General features: G+C 41.6%; 2 protein-coding genes across 5 annotated transcripts in view; one reads left to right on the forward strand and one right to left on the reverse strand.

Moving 5' to 3' along the window:
* LOC125712968 (Fc receptor-like protein 5) overlaps positions 1-975 on the reverse strand; it is a 34,667-nt gene extending 33,692 nt beyond the window's left edge. Inside the window, exon 1 of one of the 4 annotated variants that reach the window (XM_048983613.1) lies at positions 921-975. The gene's annotated coding sequence lies outside the window, so the exon portion shown is untranslated. The remainder of the gene's footprint in view (positions 1-920) is intronic. The other 3 variants (XM_048983609.1, XM_048983611.1, XM_048983610.1) reach the window with 3 other exon arrangements.
* A 3,534-nt stretch (positions 976-4,509) lies between these two features.
* Positions 4,510-17,295, forward strand: LOC125713241 (peroxidasin-like). Its single transcript, XM_048984222.1, has 7 exons — positions 4,510-4,825; positions 4,933-5,226; positions 5,322-5,602; positions 7,463-7,475; positions 8,588-8,863; positions 9,298-9,397; positions 17,140-17,295. Exons 1-7 carry the CDS (start codon positions 4,510-4,512, stop codon positions 17,183-17,185), a joined length of 1,326 nt encoding a protein of 441 aa, XP_048840179.1. The 3' UTR covers positions 17,186-17,295.
* The last annotated feature ends 1,790 nt before the right edge of the window (positions 17,296-19,085 follow it).

The following is a 19,085-nucleotide window of genomic DNA, read 5'->3' on the forward strand; positions in this document are numbered from 1 at the left end:
ACTATCGATTTCATTAATTTTAATTATCTTTCAAAACAGATAAACTTGGAAAAGAAATGCTATGTTTTCGCATAAATGAATTGTTCACCTCAGCCCTTGTGCGTAAAGACATGAAAACGAAAGAGAAACCGTCTACAGTGGCGGGTGACGTCATGATTTCAAATAAGCGCACGATAGGGGGAACATGGGAATTTCCCGTAAGACCTGGACGCCTTTAGAACTTTCACCACTATATACGTTACCTGGACATTCTTTGCCTGTCTGAAAGGACTCTGACAGTGACCTGTCTGTTTGCCGCTGGTTTGGGTCTCTCTGAGGGATTTCTTTTACAGCGTAAAGTTCTCTTTTTCGTGGTCTTTCATGTGTTTGTATACATTGGTGATGTTGCCACAGTAGCGAGTAGCCTTCCTATTCTCACTGCAGTTTGCAATGTTTTCACTGAGAACATAGACTGCGGTGAATGAGTGCACGATAGCATGGCAAAGAGAAATTAGACTCACTGCAGCCTACACGCGTCTACCCAGCGCCACTGAATCACGTGACAACACGATAGCAAACCAGCAGAGGAGGAGGAGCTGCGTGTGCATGCAAGATGTGAAAGGAGCAACGTGCTGAACGTGGAGGAGAGAAACTGAAACTAAAGTGTCGATCCCATCACACTAGTATGAATCTGATACCAATAACAACGTTGGTATTGGTAATATAGATATTTAGATTGATCCGCCCACACCTAATACTCACGCTTTCAGGTTCTCATGCTCACGCAAGAAATCTTACTACAAATCTATACAATTACATTATAAACGGAAAATTAGCTTAATCAAAAAACGAAAGGGTGGTTTGCAAACCTTGCAGACTATTTACAAGGCAATAAAAATGTACGTGCATGTAAACGAATGTGTATGTCTGTGCAGACTTACTTCGAATTGAAAATCTCACTCCAGCCATCTGACCAAAATTGACAGCCCTGCGTATGCCTACACATCACTTCATTCGTGTGGATTCAATATATTGTTCGGCGCACCTCAAATTACGAGGCTGAAGTTGGCTCCTTACTCGCAGCTCCTTATTTGGTTTTCCGGTCCACCTTAAATGCTGCGCAGCCCAATGCAATGACGCGATTGTGCCTGTAGAGGGACCCATTTAGCGAGGCTTACCTTCAAAACTTCATTTCGCCTTCGATTTGTGTTGACTAAACACGTCTCGGCTGATTTATTACCATTTTGAGCAAAGTACATATCTGCAGATGGGCAGATTCAGTAATAGTACGTGTATACTTTACTAGAAAATGAGATAAAAGCAAACGTTTTCCCACTCCCAATTCTCAATTATTTGTTTCTATTTCTATAGCTTATTACTCTGTAGTTAAAAATATTTTAATCTTACAAACACCATAGACCATTGTATAGTGGTGTTTTGTTTATTATGTACATTTTATTATCTTCATTTCTATATTACATATAAAACCAATGTCACGCCTTTTGATGCATGGCCCAAGATCCATGGAATAGAGGATTGAAATGCTCTAATGTAAACACTTCCAGGCAGAAGTCAGCACTAACAAAATACTTTACTCATGGAAATTCACTTAAGCATCATAGTGTCATGTCCCACCCACCGGGGGTATTATGATATATGGGGTTTATATTTAGTTATTTAGTTCATGGATAAGGAGCAGCGAGGTATACAATGCTCTCGATCCGGGAACAAAGTAATGTTTGGGCCACTATAAATTTCAGCAGTATCACATCCTACTTACAGAGGGATCGAAGCCTTACGCACATCTGGATCTGTTCCTCGGAGACTTGCACTCCGGGCGGGTGATGGAACGGTCCTTACGGATGACACTGCAGTTGTGACCCGCTGGGCCGGCTACTTTGAGCAGTTGTTTAAAGCTCCAACTAGGATGTTAGACTTGTCTGGGTCCACTGCTGCCTGCCCTCACAGATCTTCCTTGTAAATATGCTCCACAGGTTCTCAGTAGGGTTGAGGTCAGGGTGTGATGGTGGCCACACCATGACATTTTCGCACTTTATCCCCATAGCAACCAAAGCAGAATGACAACATGACATTTTCTCACATTATACCCAGAATGCACGGTTCTTGTTTTTCAACCTTGCTGGGAAATGGTCAGTAAGAAACGCCACATATTTTGCAGAAGTGAGTTTTATACCTTCCGGCATCCTAAAGGGACTTACAACCTTATTTCCCAGTATTCCCACCCAAATCATCACTCCGCCACCTCCTTGCTGACATCATAGTCTAGTTGGAACATTGTGGCCATTCACCAGCCACCCAGAACCTCCAGTTTCTGCACCGTCCAGTATTGCATGACATTCATCTGTGAATACAGCTGTTTAGAAATTTGTCTTAATGTATTTTCCAAGCGTGTCTCCTTGTGAACTTTTGTTCGAGGTGGAGGCACGGAGGAGGAAAGCAAGCACAGGACTCGAGGAATCAGGCAGGATTTAATCGGGATCAGCACATTCGGGGACAAGAAACATCGTTACAGACGTTAATGACTGCACTAACACATATGCGGACTTAAATACACCAAAATAATCAACACAACAAGAAACAACTGAAGGCACAGGGATTCGACACAAGGCAAACGAGGGGGTGTGGCCCACAGGAGGATTGGAACAAGACTTTGTCTTTGTCAAGACTTTGGAAAGATAACATGAGACTTTTGTGTGTTTTACCCAAATCAACCAAGTGCTTTATATGACACTCAAAATAAAGATACAATGCTTATTGACTTCATGTGTCATTAATCATGTGTCCTTTATTCATGCAAAAACATTAAATTGTTTTGTCTGTCATAAATTATAAATTGGCGTTAAATACATATTAAATTGATGCACTGTCAGACATGTAAGTCCTATGTACAGCTGTGACCAAAAGTTTTGAGAATGACACAAGGATTGGATTTCACAAAGTTTGCAGCTTCAGTGTTTGTAGATCTTTTTGTCAGATGTTTCTATTGTATACTGAAGTATAATTACAAGCATTTCATAAGTGTCAAAGGCTTTTATTGACAATTGCATTCAGTTTGTGCAAAGAGTCAGTATTTGCAGTGTTGGCTCTTCTTTGTCAAGACCTCTGCAATTCGCCCTGGCTGCTGTCAATCAACTTCTGACTAATGTCAGCCTATTCTGCCGCATGCCCTGCATGCCGTGGCTCATACGAGGACTGGACACGCAGGTCATGACACACATAGCGTATCTAATGTAGAGGCCACTGTATAGCTATATAGCTGTCAAAAGAAGAACTAGGAACCAAACAATCAAAGCCAGACGTTTGTGTGTATATTTCTTCTGACTTCACCATTTCCTCTCTGCTGCTACTCCAGCTGAGGTCTCTCATTAAGCTGCTCGTAAGAGAGCAAGATGAGGCCGTGTGAGACGTTTCCATGGACCTGTAAGTAAAAAGAATAATAACCTTATTAATAGATATTTGTGTGGCTTTAATATGTGGTTTGTGGGCATAAATTAAAAGTGAAAAGAAATATGAAAGCAAAAAAAAATAATACTGCATGCAATCGGTAAATAGTGTAAAAATGAATGGCGGAAAAAAGATATAATATAGCATAATAAAACTAAAACCTAAAATAAAAACGTGAAAACCGGAGGGTTAAATTAAAATGTCTTGAGGTGCTTTGCAAAGATAGCTGAAAAGGTTGTGTGGCAGTGCGCTCCAGGTATGATAAATTATTATTACTATTATTATCATTATTATCATAGTGTTGCTCGTTAGCACATGGTGGGACGAACTGATGGCAAAAGGCGCCTGATTATATAGCAATATGACGACGATCAGCGACGTTTCTCACAATGTGCCGCAGCCTCGCCATCATCTTCCTTTCAGCGGGTGTCTTGAAGGCGCCAAAGTAACCAATTAGAAACATGTAATTAACTTACAGCACAGTCAACATTTTTTCCATTTGCTTTTATTCCCTTTTAGAGAAATACAGTGATCTGTTTTGTCTTGCTCATACTTCATGTTGTTATCTGGTATATAAATTATATTTGTTATTTTAACTGAGGTGAATATCAAGCCCAGAAGGTTTTAATGAACAGTTATTACCTCCCAAAAATGAGACAGCATTATGCAGAAAAAAGTTACTCCTAAAGAGAGTAACTGACTGTGAATTCACTTTCTCTGTACTTTTCCATCTTAGATTTCGCAGCTTTGGTTTATTTTAGTCAATCGGCAGGTAAGACTGTGGCTTCAAAAACATAATACACATTTATTAGTTTTAAAAAGTGTAAATAAAAGTAAGAGTTTGCATGTTCTCCCATGTCGTTATGGGCAGTCATTGTTAGGCTGCTCCAACCAGTGCAGCCCCCCCTTAGATGACAGGCAACATATCATAGTATTTATCAGTTTAATTCATTTCATTGATTGTATGTCACCACATTTCATCTGAATATATAACTTTTGCTGGCTGGCTGGCTGGATGGATGGATGGATGGATGACAGTAATTACAATTAAAAACCATATGTAACATGATGCTTTTCACGTTGGGTTCTGCTTCAGAATCCTGGCCTCAGGTTCGGCTGACAGCAGATCCTCCAGGGTCAGACGTGATCCTAGGAGAGAAAGTTACTCTCACCTGCCAGGTCACTGGGTCCAAGGGCTGGAAATATATCTGGACCAGAGAGACAAATGGAGCCACCTCTCAGCTTCTGGGCAGCAGTGGGCAAGATGGTGAAACGTACATCCTGCAACCTGTGAGAAAGTCTGACCGAGGACTTTATCAGTGTAGGGCACAGAGAGGAAGTGAACTTTCTAACAGCAACTCTCACAGCCTGCGAGTGCACGGTAAGTTATTACAGGAGAAACAGTCACATTGTACAAATCGCAGTTAAAAAATACATCATAAATGTCTAAAATGTTATTTTCCTTTTGTTTACTGTGCATTTCTTTAGATGTAGCACAGCCTGTCATACGTCAGAATCCTCCAGGACCTGAGTGGTTCAGTGGAGAAACTGTGACCCTTGAATGTGATATAAGAGGAGGATCTGGATGGAGATATTCATGGGCCAAAGTAACCACACAGACACGACTGCAGAGTCTGACTCCCAGTAGCAAAGAAACTTATAAGAACTACATTGTCCAGTCTGCTAAAGTATCTGACAGTGGAGAATATATATGTCAGGCAGTAAGAGGAAGTGACCCAGGATTTCAGTCTCGACCTGCATCTCTGTATCTCAGTGTATCAGGTGAGTAAAAAGCAAATAACAATTATAACATCTCAGATCCCATATACTTTGTGTTTCATGCACGATCAGCTAATAAATGTACTAATGCTGATTAGAAGGAGAGAAACCAGAAGCTGTTATAACCTGGACATCCCATGAGGGAGAGACCTACACAGGAGAGAGGATCAGTCTGAGCTGTAGGGTCAGGGGAGCCTCTTCTGGCTGGAAGTATCTCTGGTACAAAGACAGACAGGGAACAGAACTGTCCAACCCTGACAACAGCAGCACTGATGGCTCCAGTTACACCATCATCTCTGCTGCTCTGTCCCACAGTGGACAGTACTGGTGTCGGGCTCAGAGAGGGAGCTTTTACTCTCAGTACAGTGACCCTCTGCAGGTGGACATTCATGGTAAGTTAGTGAAAGAGAAACACTCAAGTTATGCAGTGTTTTTGTTAGCTGTGTTGTTTATTCTTGAAAAAAATTATATAGTGCCTGTTCCTGCATGATTTACCAAAAGCACTTAATGTAAAGTCCAATAATAATTGCACCTACACAAGTTTTGAGTAATAATACTGTAAATGAAGGATATGAGGAAACAGAACTACATAGTTTTTCAGGAAACAAACCCTCTGTGGGCCCAATGTCAGATGGTTGCCCAATACTCTGGACATGATAACAATAAAAAGGCCAGAAAGGAGGGTTTGTGTCTTTTTATATTTTACCATCTGACTGCTGTCTGTCTAACTTCAGATCTACCCCAAGCCCTGCTGACGCTGCAGCCTGGATGGACAAACTTGTTTCCCACTGAAAGAGTAACTTTGAGGTGTGAACTTCCTGGTGACTCTACACAGTGGGAGTATAAATGGTACAGAGATGGACAGGAGTTTCCTGCAGATGAGAGTGACTCCAGCAGAGCAGATAGAAACATTTACAGGATCCACTCTGTAGGTCCATCCCATTCTGGGAAATACCAATGTTCTGGAAGACCTACAAGGGGAACAGTCAACTCCCCAATTAGCAACCCTATTACTCTGACTGTGAATTGTATGTATCATTTTATATTTGAATATTTCTCTGTATAACACATTTTATATAATTTGCTTGGAAAAATATTACGTCATATATGATGAATTTCCCCTCATCATTCCCTCAGCGGAAATTTCAAAGCCGGAACTATCCCTTGATTCCTCACATGGAGAGACCTACACAGGAGAGAGGATCAGTCTGAGCTGTAGGGTCAGGGGAGCCTCTTCTGGCTGGAAGTATCTCTGGTACAAAGACAGACAGGGAACAGAACTGTCCAACCCTGACAACAGCAGCACTGATGGGTCCAGTTACACCATCATCTCTGCTGCTCTGTCCCACAGTGGACAGTACTGGTGTCGGGCTCAGAGAGGGAGCTTTTACTCTCAGTACAGTGACCCTCTGCAGCTCGACATTCATGGTAAGTTATTGAAAGAGAAACACTCATAGGTTAAAAGCTGCACTATGCCATTGTATTTTACCATCTGACTGCTGTCTGTCTATCTTCAGATCTACCCCAAGCCCTGCTGACGCTGCAGCCTGGATGGACAGACTTGTTTCCCACTGAAGGAGTAACTTTGAGGTGTGAACTTCCGGGTGACTCTACACAGTGGGAGTATAAATGGTACAGAGATGGACAGGAGCTTCCTGCAGATGAGAGTGACTCCAGCAGCGTGAATGAAGACACTTACATAATCCTGTCTGCTAATCTGTCTCATGCTGGGAGTTATCAGTGTTCAGGGAGACCCACAAGGGCTGCAGGCTTCCCTCCTATCAGTAACTCCATTCTGCTCTCTCTCTACAGTATGTCAGCATTTTTCACAAGACTTACACTTAACATCCTCAAAAATCTATTGAAATAGGAGAGTGCATCTTTCAATATTGCGTAATTTTTTTCAACTATTAATGTTTCAATATGATACATATTTACTCCTGTATTTGCTTTATTCTTAGCCACTGTTCCAGAGTTGCTAATTTCCCAACACAATTTCAGCGGAGACATTTACACAGGGGACAGAGTCACCTTAAGCTGTGCGGTTGAAGGAGGTTCTGTTGGCTGGAAGTATCTCTGGTACAAAGACAGACAGGGAACAGAACTGTCCAACCCTGACCACAGCAGCACTGATGGGTCCAGTTACACCATCATCTCTGCTGCTCTGTCCCACAGTGGACAGTACTGGTGTTGGGCTCATAGAGGGAGCTTTTACTCTCAGTCCAGTGACCCTCTGCAGCTCAACATTCATGGTAAGCTAAAAAAACATACTAATGAACCTCATTTTAAGTTTTGATTAAGCCATATTTTCTTTGTATAGAGCCAGTAATTTTAGGGAGTTTCATGTAATAAATGAGGTTTAATGTTTCATGCACCTTTTGGATTTCTGTTATTCATCTCCTTCATACCTAGCTACCATTGGTTCGTTGGGCCGACATCGGCTGTTGGTCGTTATATCAATGGTCAAAAGCGACGTCGACACAACGTCTGGCCAACATAATGGTCTACATAATGAAAATAAGATTTTTGGATATTATTGTTTGTTAAATACACTAACTGCCGTTTAATAGGCTAATTTCCTTTCTTTCTGAATCGATGAAATACACTTGATGTCGTCCAAATTTTTCGTCGGCGTAACGTCTGGCAGACGTCTCATAGACCTTTACTCTATGTCCAAGATCAAATTTATACAGATTTCTTTTCAGATCAAGATGAACTGTACAACCTATACCTCCACAGAAAAAGTTTAAAGGATTCCATAACAATCCCTTTTCTTCGTTGGCTTCATGTCCTGACAACGTCGGGTATTGACTAACTCATGGTCAGTCCCGGACGTTGTCCAGACGTGCAGCCAACGCCTTGATAATAGCAATATAATTAAGTGTCTAAATAATCCTTTGAGAGTTTGTATGTTGACCTCTTTATAATTATATATGTTGTATAAACTCTTTAATTGGCAATTGAGAGTTGGCACAACGTGCATTTTGCGTCAGCTGCAGACGTTGAGTTGACGTAACCCAGACATTGAAATTAGGTTGGCACATGGTCCCCATAATGTCCGTGGGACGTTGGTTTTACGTTGGCCACAGGGAATTGCACACATTTGCTTATCACTACTTGGTTTACTGCACGTTGGGATAACGTGCATTTGACGTTCGCTGCAGACGTTGAGTTGACTTAAACCCGATGTGCAGATGCACGTCCGGCCAACGTCTGCTAATGAGGTTGGGCCGACGTTATGTCCGATGTTCTACCAACGTTGGGCCAACGTTAAATGTTAGCTGGGTACTAGTAAACACTGAAAACTGAATTCCTATTTCTACGTTAGATTAATATATTAACAGCTCAAATTATATTTCCTAAGTTCGTCCACAGGCTGTTCTGAGTCTGGATACAGGATTTCTGCAGATCTTGACCAAAGACAGTTTGACGCTGAAGTGTGAGGTTGAGGGAAGCTCTGTTGGATGGAGCTACACATGGTACGCAGATGGATCTCAGCTTCCTGAAGACCAGGATGGACAGAACTTCACTGTGAGATCTGGGAATGGCTCCTATCACAGGGAATACAGATGTAGAGGGAACAGAACTGAAGAACCATTTTACTCCACAATCAGCAATGGTTTGGTGCCCAACAACATTAGTAAGTATTATTGTTTTATTAATGCACTTGGCTTGTTACCTTCAGTGGTGGGTCACTGGCTGAATGTGTAATACTCTGGTCTCACACCTCGAGGGCTGTGGCTTTGGTTGTATCTCTGCATTTTACTTTACTGAGCAGAAGCTTTTGTCCAAAGTGACATATGTGAGGCTAATAGTCTTTACTGCTGTATGTAAGCGATGTTCCCCTTAGTATCAATAATGTGTATCTAATGTAGAGGAGAACAGAACTGACAAATTATTTTTATTCACCGTACAGATATTATACCAGCTGATATATGTGAGCCATTCATTTTGGAATTAAAATTTTAATGGACATATTTTATTTGTCAGATCATACTGAGCTGCAAAGATACCTCTGTGTGATCAGCTGTAGTTCGTTACAGACCTTATGTGTGATTTTGGTCTCTCCTTCAGTTTCACAGGGTGTGGAGAATGTGTCTCGGATTGGTGCTGGATTGGCTGTTATGATTCTCCTCTCAATTATTCTGATGCTGGAATTCTGTGGAAGACCAAGGTGTGGTGCAGCCCCAAGGAACACGGCCAAACCGAGAGATCGCTAAATACTGCGCAAATATCCTGGGATTACACATACAGAAAGACTTTGGAAAAATAACACGAGACTTTTATGTGTTTTACCCAAATCAACCAAGTGCTTTATATGACACTCAAAATAAAGATACAATGCTTATTGACTTCATGTGTCATTAATCATGTGTCATTTATTCATGCAAAAAAACATTAAATTGTTTTGTCTGTCATAAATTATAAATTAACGTTAAATGCATATTAAATTGATGCACTGTCAGACATATAAGTCCTACGTACAATTACATTCAGTTTGTGCAAAGAGTCAGTATTTGTAGTGTTGGCTCTTCATTGTCAAGACCTCTGCAATTCGCCCTGGCTGCTGTCAATCAACATCTGACTAATGTCAGCATATTCTTGCATAATCAATACTTGGAGTTTCTCAGAATTTGTTTGTCCACCAGCCTCTTGTGGATTGACCAGAAGTTCGCAATGGGATTAAGGTCTGAGGAGTTTCCTGACCATGGACCCAAAATGTCACTGTTTTGTTCCCTGAGCCACTTAGCTATCACATTGTTCCTTATGGTACGGTGCTCCATCATGCTGGATAAGGCATGTTCATCACCAAACTGTTCCTGGATGGTTGGGAGAAGTTGCTCTTGGGGGATGTTTTGGTACCATTCTTTATTCATGGCTGTGTTCTTAGGCAATACTGTGAGTGAGCCCACTCCCTTGGCTGAGAAGCAACCCCACACATGAATGGTCTCAGGATGCTTTACTGTTGGCATGACACAGGACTGATGGTAGCGCTCACCTTTTCTTCTCCAGACAATCTTTTTTCCGGATGCCCCAAACAATCGGAAAGGGGATCCATCAGAGAAAATAACTACCCCAGTCCTCAGAAGTCCAATCCCTGTAGTTTTTGCCGAATATCAGTCTGTCCCTGGTGTTTTTCTTGGAGAGAAGTGGCTTCTTTGCTGCCCTCTTGACACCAGGTCGTCCTTCAACAGTGTTCGCATCACAGCTGCCTGCTGCCATTCCTGAGCAAGCTCTGCAATATTTTTCCTGTAGGCTTTTCTCTTAAGAGCCTTGCATGTCAAGTGTGTTTATTGGTACAAATGTGGCCATAACGATATGAGAAAAAACACTGACGTGTAGTGAACATACAGAAAACATTATATATATATATATATATATATATATATATATATATATATATATATATATATATATATATACACACACACATACATACATAAATACACGCACACACTATATTGTCAAAAGTAATGGGACACCTGCCTTTACACACACATGAATTTTAATGACATCCCATTCTTAATACATAGGTTTTAATATGGAGTTGGCCCACCCTTTGCAGCTATAACAGCTTCTACTCTTCTGGGAAGGCTGTCCACAAGCTTTAGGACTGTGATTATGGGAATTTTTGACCATCCTTCCAGGAGAGCATTTGTGAGGTCAGGCCCTGATGTTGGTCGAGAAGACCTGGCTCAAAGTTTTCTGTCAGGTTGAGGTCAGAGCTCTGTGCAGGCCAGTCAAGTTCCTCCACACCAGACTTGCTCATCCATGTCCTTATGGACATTGGTGTGCAGTCATGTTGGAACAGGAAGGGACCATCCCCAAACTGTTCACACAAAGCTGGGAGCATGAAATTATCTAAAATAGCTTTGAATGCTGCAGCATTAAGAATTCCTACGACTGGAACTAAGTCTCCAAACCAAACCTATGAAAAACAACCCCACACCAAAACCCCCCCCTCCACCAAACTTTGCACTTGGCACAATGCAGTCAGGCAAGTATTGTTATTCATATATCGGATTGCCAGACAGAGTAGCGTGATTCACCACTCCAGAGAACACATCTCCACTACTGAAGAGTCCAGTGACGCATGCTGATTCTGATGCTTTGCATTGTACTTGGTGATGTAAGGCTTGGATGCAGTTGTTCGGCCTTGGAAACCCATTCCATGAAGTTCTCTACACGCTGTTCATTAGCTAATCTGAAGGCTGAAGGTCTGTAGCTATTGACTCTGCAGACAGTTTCTGACTTTTGCACACTGTGCCCCAGCATGCCTTGTCCCCGCTCTGTGATTTTACATGGCCTACCACTTTGTGGATCAGTTGCTGTTGTTCCCAATTGCTCCCACTTTGTTATAATACCACTGACAGTTGACTGTGGAATATTTAGTAGTGAGGAAATTTCATGAATGGACTTATTGCACAGGTGGCATCCTGTCACGGTACCACGCTTGAATTCACTGAGCTCCTGAGAGCGACCCATTGTTTCGCAATTGTTTCTAGAAGCAGTCTGCATGCATAGGTGCTTGATATGATACACCTGCAGTTATGGAAGTCATTGGAAGACCTGAATTCAACGATTTGGAGGAGTGTCCCAATACCTTTGACTATATAATGTATGTTACATGATGTTTTTCATGTTAGTTTCTGCCCCAGAATCCTGGCCTCATGCTCGGCTGACAGCAGATCCTCCAGGGTCAGACGTGCTCCTAGAAGAGAAAGTTACTCACCTGGCAGGTCACTGGGTCCGAGGCCTGGAAATGTACCAGATGGACAAAAAGAGTCACCTCTCAATTTATGGGCAGCAGTGGGCAAGATGATGAAACGTACATCCTGCAACCTGTGAGATAGACTGACCGAGGACTTTATCAGTGTAGGGCACAGAGAGGAAGTAACTTTCTGACAGCAACTATCACAACCTACACGGCAAGTTAATGAAAGAGAAACACTCATGTCACACGCGACATGGCACAGGTGGGGGGAAAAAAATGAAGTTGACAATCCACTAGCGGCTCAAAGACAAAAACGTGGTTTGTCAGCCCCACGTTAATGAGGGATGTCAGAGGAGAATGGGCAGACTCTTTAAAACTTACCGAAAATTCATAAGTACAAAACTAACATCTCAGTACAATATCAGTGTGAAGAAACGTTTCACTGAACAGAAAATTTGCCAACCCTTGAAGTGGTTATTAAGACAAAATGGAGTCCTTCCAGGTAGCACATGGTAATGTCCAGGGTGAGGAGAGCAGGGGGGAAGCAGGGAAGGATAAGACAGGCAGGTGAGAATGCGGGATACGAGGGTTTATTTAGGGAAGACACAGGGCAAACAGCGACGAACATCAATGACGGATCTCGGGAATACGGACTCAGACGTGGACTAAATACAGGACATGACATCAGACCAATGGAAAACAGGTGGGCACAATCGGGGAAGCACACATGGTCGATCAGGGGGGCGTGGTTCACACGAGGACTGGACACGCAGGTCATGACACACATAGCGTATCTAATGTAGAGGCCACTGTATAGCTATATAGCTGTCAAAAGAAGAACCAGGAACCAAACAATCAAGGCCAGACGTGTGTGTGTACATTTCTTCTGACTTCACCATTTCCTCTCTGCTGCTACTCCAGCTAAGGTCTCTCATTAAGCTGCTCGTATGAGAGCAAGATGAGGCCGTGTGAGACGTTTCCATGGACCTGTAAGTAAAAAGAATAATAACCTTATATATAGATATTTGTGTGGCTTTAATATGTGGTTTGTGGGCATAAATTAAAAGTGAAAAGAAATATGAAAGCAAAAAAAATAATACTGCATGCAATCGGTAAATAGTGTAAAAATGAATGGCGGAAAAAAGATATAATATAGCATAATAAAACTAAAACCTAAAATAAAAACGTGAAAACCGGAGGGTTAAATTAAAATGTCTTGAGGTGCTTTGCAAAGTTAGCTGAAAAGGTTGTGTGGCAGTGCGCTCCAGGTATGATAAATTATTATTATTATTATTATTATTATTATTATTATTATTATTATTATTATCATCATAGTGTTGCTCGTTAGCACATTATGAAACATGTAATTAACTTATAGCACAGAACTGTGTCAACATTTTTCCATTTGTTTGTCTTTCCCATTTGCTGAAGTACTGTAGTCTATTATGTCTTGCTCATACTTCATGTTGTTATCTGGTACATAAATTATATTTGTTATTTTAAAAGAAGTGAATTTCAAGCCCAGAAGGTTTTAATGAACAGTTATTACCTCCCAAAAATGAGACAGCATTATGCAGAAAAAAGTTACTCCTAAAGAGAGTAACTGACTGTGAATTCACTTTCTCTGTACTTTTCCATCTTAGATTTCACAGCTTTGGTTTATTTTAGTCAATCGGCAGGTAAGACTGTGGCTTCAAAAACATAATACACATTTATTAATTTTAAAAAGTGTAAATAAAAGTAAGAGTTTGCATGTTCTCCCATGTCGTTATGGGCAGTCATTGTTAGGCTGCTGCAACCAGTGCAGCCCCCCCTAGATGACAGGCAACATATCATAGTATTTATCAGTTTAATTCATTTCATTGATTGTATGTCACCACATTTCATCTGAATATATAACTTTTGCTGGCTGGCTGGCTGGATGGATGGATGGATGGATGGATGGATGGATGGATGGATGGATGGATGGATGGATGGATGGATGGATGGATGGATGGATGGATGACAGTAATTACAATTAAAAACCATATGTAACATGATGTTTTTCACGTTGGGTTCTGCTTCAGAATCCTGGCCTCAGGTTCGGCTGACAGCAGATCCTCCAGGGTCAGACGTGTTCCTAGGAGAGAAAGTTACTCTCACCTGCCAGGTCACTGGGTCTGAGGGATGGAAATATATCTGGACCAGAGAGACAAATGGAGCCACCTCTCAGCTTCTGGGCAGCAGTGGGCAAGATGGTGAAACGTACATCCTGCAACCTGTGAGAAAGTCTGACCGAGGACTTTATCAGTGTAGGGCACAGAGAGGAAGTGAACTTTCTGATAGCAACTTTCACAATCTGCAAGTCCATGGTAAGATATTAAAGGAGAAACAGTCACATTGTACAAAAAGCAGTTAAAAAAGAAAACATACATCATAAATGTCTAAAATATTATTTTCCTTTTGTTTACTGTGCATTTCTTTAGATGTAGCACAGCCTGTCATACGTCAGAATCCTCCAGGACCTGAGTGGTTCAGTGGAGAAACTCTGACCCTTGAATGTGATATAAGAGGAGGATCTGGATGGAGATATTTATGGGCCAAAAGAACCACACAGACACGACTGCAGAGTCTGACTCCCCAAAGTAAAGAAGCACAGAAGAACTACATTGTCCAGTCTGCTAAAGTATCTGACAGTGGAGAATATATATGTCAGGCAGTAAGAGGAAGTGACCCAGTAATTCAGTCTCAACCTAGATCTCTGTATCTCAGTGTATCAGGTGAGTAAAAAGCAAATAACAATTATAACATCTCAGATCCCATATACTTTGTGTTTCATGCACGTTCATCTAATAAATGTACTAATGCTGATTAGAAGGAGAGAAACCAGAAGCTGTTATAACCTGGACATCCCATGAGGGAGAGACCTACACAGGAGAGAGGATCAGTCTGAGCTGTAGGGTCAGGGGAGCCTCTTCTGGCTGGAAGTATCTCTGGTACAAAGACAGACAGGGAACAGAACTGTCCAACCCTGACAACAGCAGCACTGATGGGTCCAGTTACACCATCATCTCTGCTGCTCTGTCCCACAGTGGACAGTACTGGTGTCGGGCTAAGAGAGGGAGATTTTACTCTCAGTACATTATAAGTTAGTGAAAGAGAAACACTCATGTTATGCAGTGTTTTTGTTAGCCGTGTTGTTTATTCTTGAAAAAATTTATATAGTGCCTTTCCATGCATGATTTACCAAAAGCACTTAATGTAAAGTCCAATAATAATTGCAGCTACACACGTTTTGAGTAATAATACTGTAAATGAATGATATGAGGAAACAGAACTACATAGTTTGACAGGAAACAAACCCTCTGTGGGCCCAATGTCAGGTGGCTGCTCAACAACCTGGACATGCTAACAATAAAGAGGCCAGAAAGGAGGGTTTGTGTCTTTTTATATTTTACTGACTGCTTTATATTTTTTTATCTGACTGCTGTCTGTCTATCTTCAGATCTACCCCAAGCCCTGCTGACGCTGCAGCCTGGATGGACTGACTTGTTTCCCACTGAAAGAGTAACTTTGAGGTGTGAACTTCAGGGTGACTCTACACAGTGGGAGTATAAATGGTACAGAGATGGACAGGAGCTTCCTGCAGATGAGAGTGACTCCAGCAGAGCAGATAGAAACATTTACAGGATCCACTCTGCTGGTTCATCCCATCCTGGGAAATACCAATGTTCTGGAAGACCTACAAGGGGAACAGTCAACTCCCCAATTAGCAACCCTATTACTCTGACTGTGAATTGTATGTATCATTTTATATTTGAATATTTCTTTGTATAACACATTTTATATAATTTGCTTTGAAAACTATTACATCATACATGATGAATTTCCCCACACCATTCCCTCAGGGGAAATTCCAAAGCCGGAACTATCCCTCGATTCCTCACATGGAGAGACCTACACAAGAGAGAGGATCAGTCTGAGCTGTAGGGTCAGGGGAGCCTCTTCTGGCTGGAAGTATCTCTGGTACAAAGACAGACAGGAACTCACTGATGGGTCCAGTTACACCATCATCTCTGCTGCTCTGTCCCACAGTGGACGGTACTGGTGTCGGGCTCAGAGAGGGAGCTTTTACTCTCAGTACAGTGACCCTCTGCAGCTCGACATTCATGGTAAGCTAAAAAATATACTAATGAACCTCATTTTAAGTTTTGATTAAGCCACTTTTCTATGTATAGAGCCAGTAATTTTAGGGAGTTTCATGTAATAAACTGGGTTTAATGTTTTATGCACCTTTTGGATTTCTGCTATTCATCTCCTTCATACTAGTAAACACTGAAAACTGAAAGATTAATTCATATTTCTACGTTACATTAATATATTAACAGCTCAAATTATATTTCCTAAGTTCGTCCACAGGCTGTTCTGAGTCCGGATACAGGATTTCTGCAGATTCTGACCAAAGACAGTCTGACGCTGAGGTGTGAGGTTGAGGGAAGCTCTGTTGGATGGAGCTACACATGGTACGCAGATGGATCTCAGCTTCCTGAAGACCAGGATGGACAGACCTTCACTGTGAGATCTGGGAATGACTCCTATCACAGGGAATACAGATGTAGAGGGAACAGTACTGAAGAGCCATTTTACTCCACAATCAGCAATGGTTTGGTGCCCAACACCATTAGTAAGTATTATTGTTTTATTAATGCACTTGGCTTGTTACCTTCAGCGGTGGGTCACTGACTGAATGTGTAATACTCTGGTCTCACACCTCGAGGGCTGTGGCTTTGGTTGTATCTCTGCATTTTACTTTACTGAGCAGAAGCTTTTGTCCAAAGTGACATATGTGAGGCTAATAGTCTTTACTGCTGTATGTAAGCGATGTTCCCCTTAGTATCAATAATGTGTATCTAATGCAGAGGAGAACAGAACTGACAAATTATTTTTATTCACCGTCCGCACAGGTATTATACCAGCTGATATATGTGAGCCATTCATTTTGGAATTAAAATTTTAAAGGACATATTTTATTTGTCAGATCATACTGAGCTGCAAACATACCTCTGTGTGATCAACTGTGGTTCGTTACAGACCTTATGTGTGATTTTGGTCTCTCCTTCAGTTTCACAGGCTGTGGAGAATGTGTCTCGGATCAGTGCTGGATTGGCAGTTATGATTCTCCTCTCAATTATTCTGATGCTAGAATTCTGTGGAAGACCAAGGTGTGGTGCAACCCCAAGGAACACGGCCAAACCGAGAGATCACTAAATACTGCGCAAATATCCTGGGATTACACGTACAGAAAGACTTTGGAAAAATAACACGAGACTTTTATGTGTTTTACCCAAATCAACCAAGTGCTTTATATGACACTCAAAATAAAGATACAATGCTTATTGACTTCATGTGTCATTTATTCATGCAAAAAAACATTAAATTGTTTTGTATGTCATAAATTATAAATTAACGTTAAATACATATTAAATTGATGCACTGTCAGACATGTAAGTCCTACGTACAATTACATTCAGTTTGTGCAAAGAGTCAGTATTTGCAGTGTTGGCTCTTCATTGTCAAGACCTCTGCAATTCGCCCTGGCTGCTGTCAATCAACGTCTGACTAATGTCAGCATATTCTTGCATAATCAATACTTGGAGTTTCTCAGAATTTGTTTGTCCACCAGCCTCTTGGGGATTGACCACAAGTTCGCAATGGGATTAAGGTCTGAGGAGTTTCCTGACCATGGACCCAAAATGTCAATGTTTTGTTCCCTGAGCCACTTAGCTATCACATTGTTCCTTATGGTACGGTGCTCCATCATGCTGGAAAAGGCATGTTCATCATCAAACTGTTCCTGGATGGTTGGGAGAAGTTGCTCTTGGGGGATGTTTTGGTACCATTCTTTATTCATGGCTGTGTTCTTAGGCAATACTGTGAGTGAGCTCATTCCCTTGGCTGAGAAGCAACCCCACACATGAATGGTCTCAGGATGCTTTACTGTTGGCATGACACAGGACTGATGGTAGCTCTCACCTTTTCTTCTCCAGACAATCTTTTTTCCGGATGCCCCAAACAATCGGAAAGGGGATCCATCAGAGAAAATGACTTTACCCCAGTCCTCAGAAGTCCAATCCCTGTAGTTTTTGCCGAATATCAGTCTGTCCCTGGTGTTTTTCTTGGAGAGAAGTGGCTTCTTTGCTGCCCTCTTGACACCAGGTCGTCCTTCAACAGTGTTCGCATCACAGCTGCCTGCTGCCATTCCTGAGCAAGCTCTGCAATATTTTTCCTGTAGGCTTTTCTCTTAAGAGCCTTGCATGTCAAGTGTGTTTATTGGTACAAATGTGGCCATAACGATATGAGAAAAAACACTGACGTGTAGTGAACATACAGAAAACATTATATATATATATATATATATATATATATATATATATATATATATATATATATATATATATATATATATATATATATATATATATATATATACACACACACATACATACATAAATACACGCACACACTATATTGTCAAAAGTAATGGGACACCTGCCTTTACACACACATGAATTTTAATGACATCCCATTCTTAATACATAGGTTTTAATATGGAGTTGGCCCACCCTTTGCAGCTATAACAGCTTCTACTCTTCTGGGAAGGCTGTCCACAAGCTTTAGGACTGTGATTATGGGAATTTTTGACCATCCTTCCAGGAGAGCATTTGTGAGGTCAGGCCCTGATGTTGGTCGAGAAGACCTGGCTCAAAGTTTTCTGTCAGGTTGAGGTCAGAGCTCTGTGCAGGCCAGTCAAGTTCCTCCACACCAGACTCGCTCATCCATGTCCTTATGGACCTTGGTGTGCAGTCATGTTGGAACAGGAAGGGACCATCCCCAAACTGTTCACACAAAGCTGGGAGCATGAAATTATCTAAAATAGCTTTGAATGCTGCAGCATTAAGAATTCCTACCACTGGAACTAAGTCTCCAAACCAAACCTATGAAAAACAACCCCACACCAAAACCCCCCCCTCCACCAAACTTTGCACTTGGCACAATGCAGTCAGGCAAGTATTGTTATTCATATATCGGGTTGCCAGACAGAGCAGCGTGATTCATCACTCCAGAGAACACATCTCCACTACTGTAGAGTCCAGTGACGCATGCTGAT

Source organism: Brienomyrus brachyistius, chromosome 18, assembly GCF_023856365.1.
Source record: "Brienomyrus brachyistius isolate T26 chromosome 18, BBRACH_0.4, whole genome shotgun sequence".
Classification (NCBI taxonomy): domain Eukaryota; kingdom Metazoa; phylum Chordata; class Actinopteri; order Osteoglossiformes; family Mormyridae; genus Brienomyrus; species Brienomyrus brachyistius.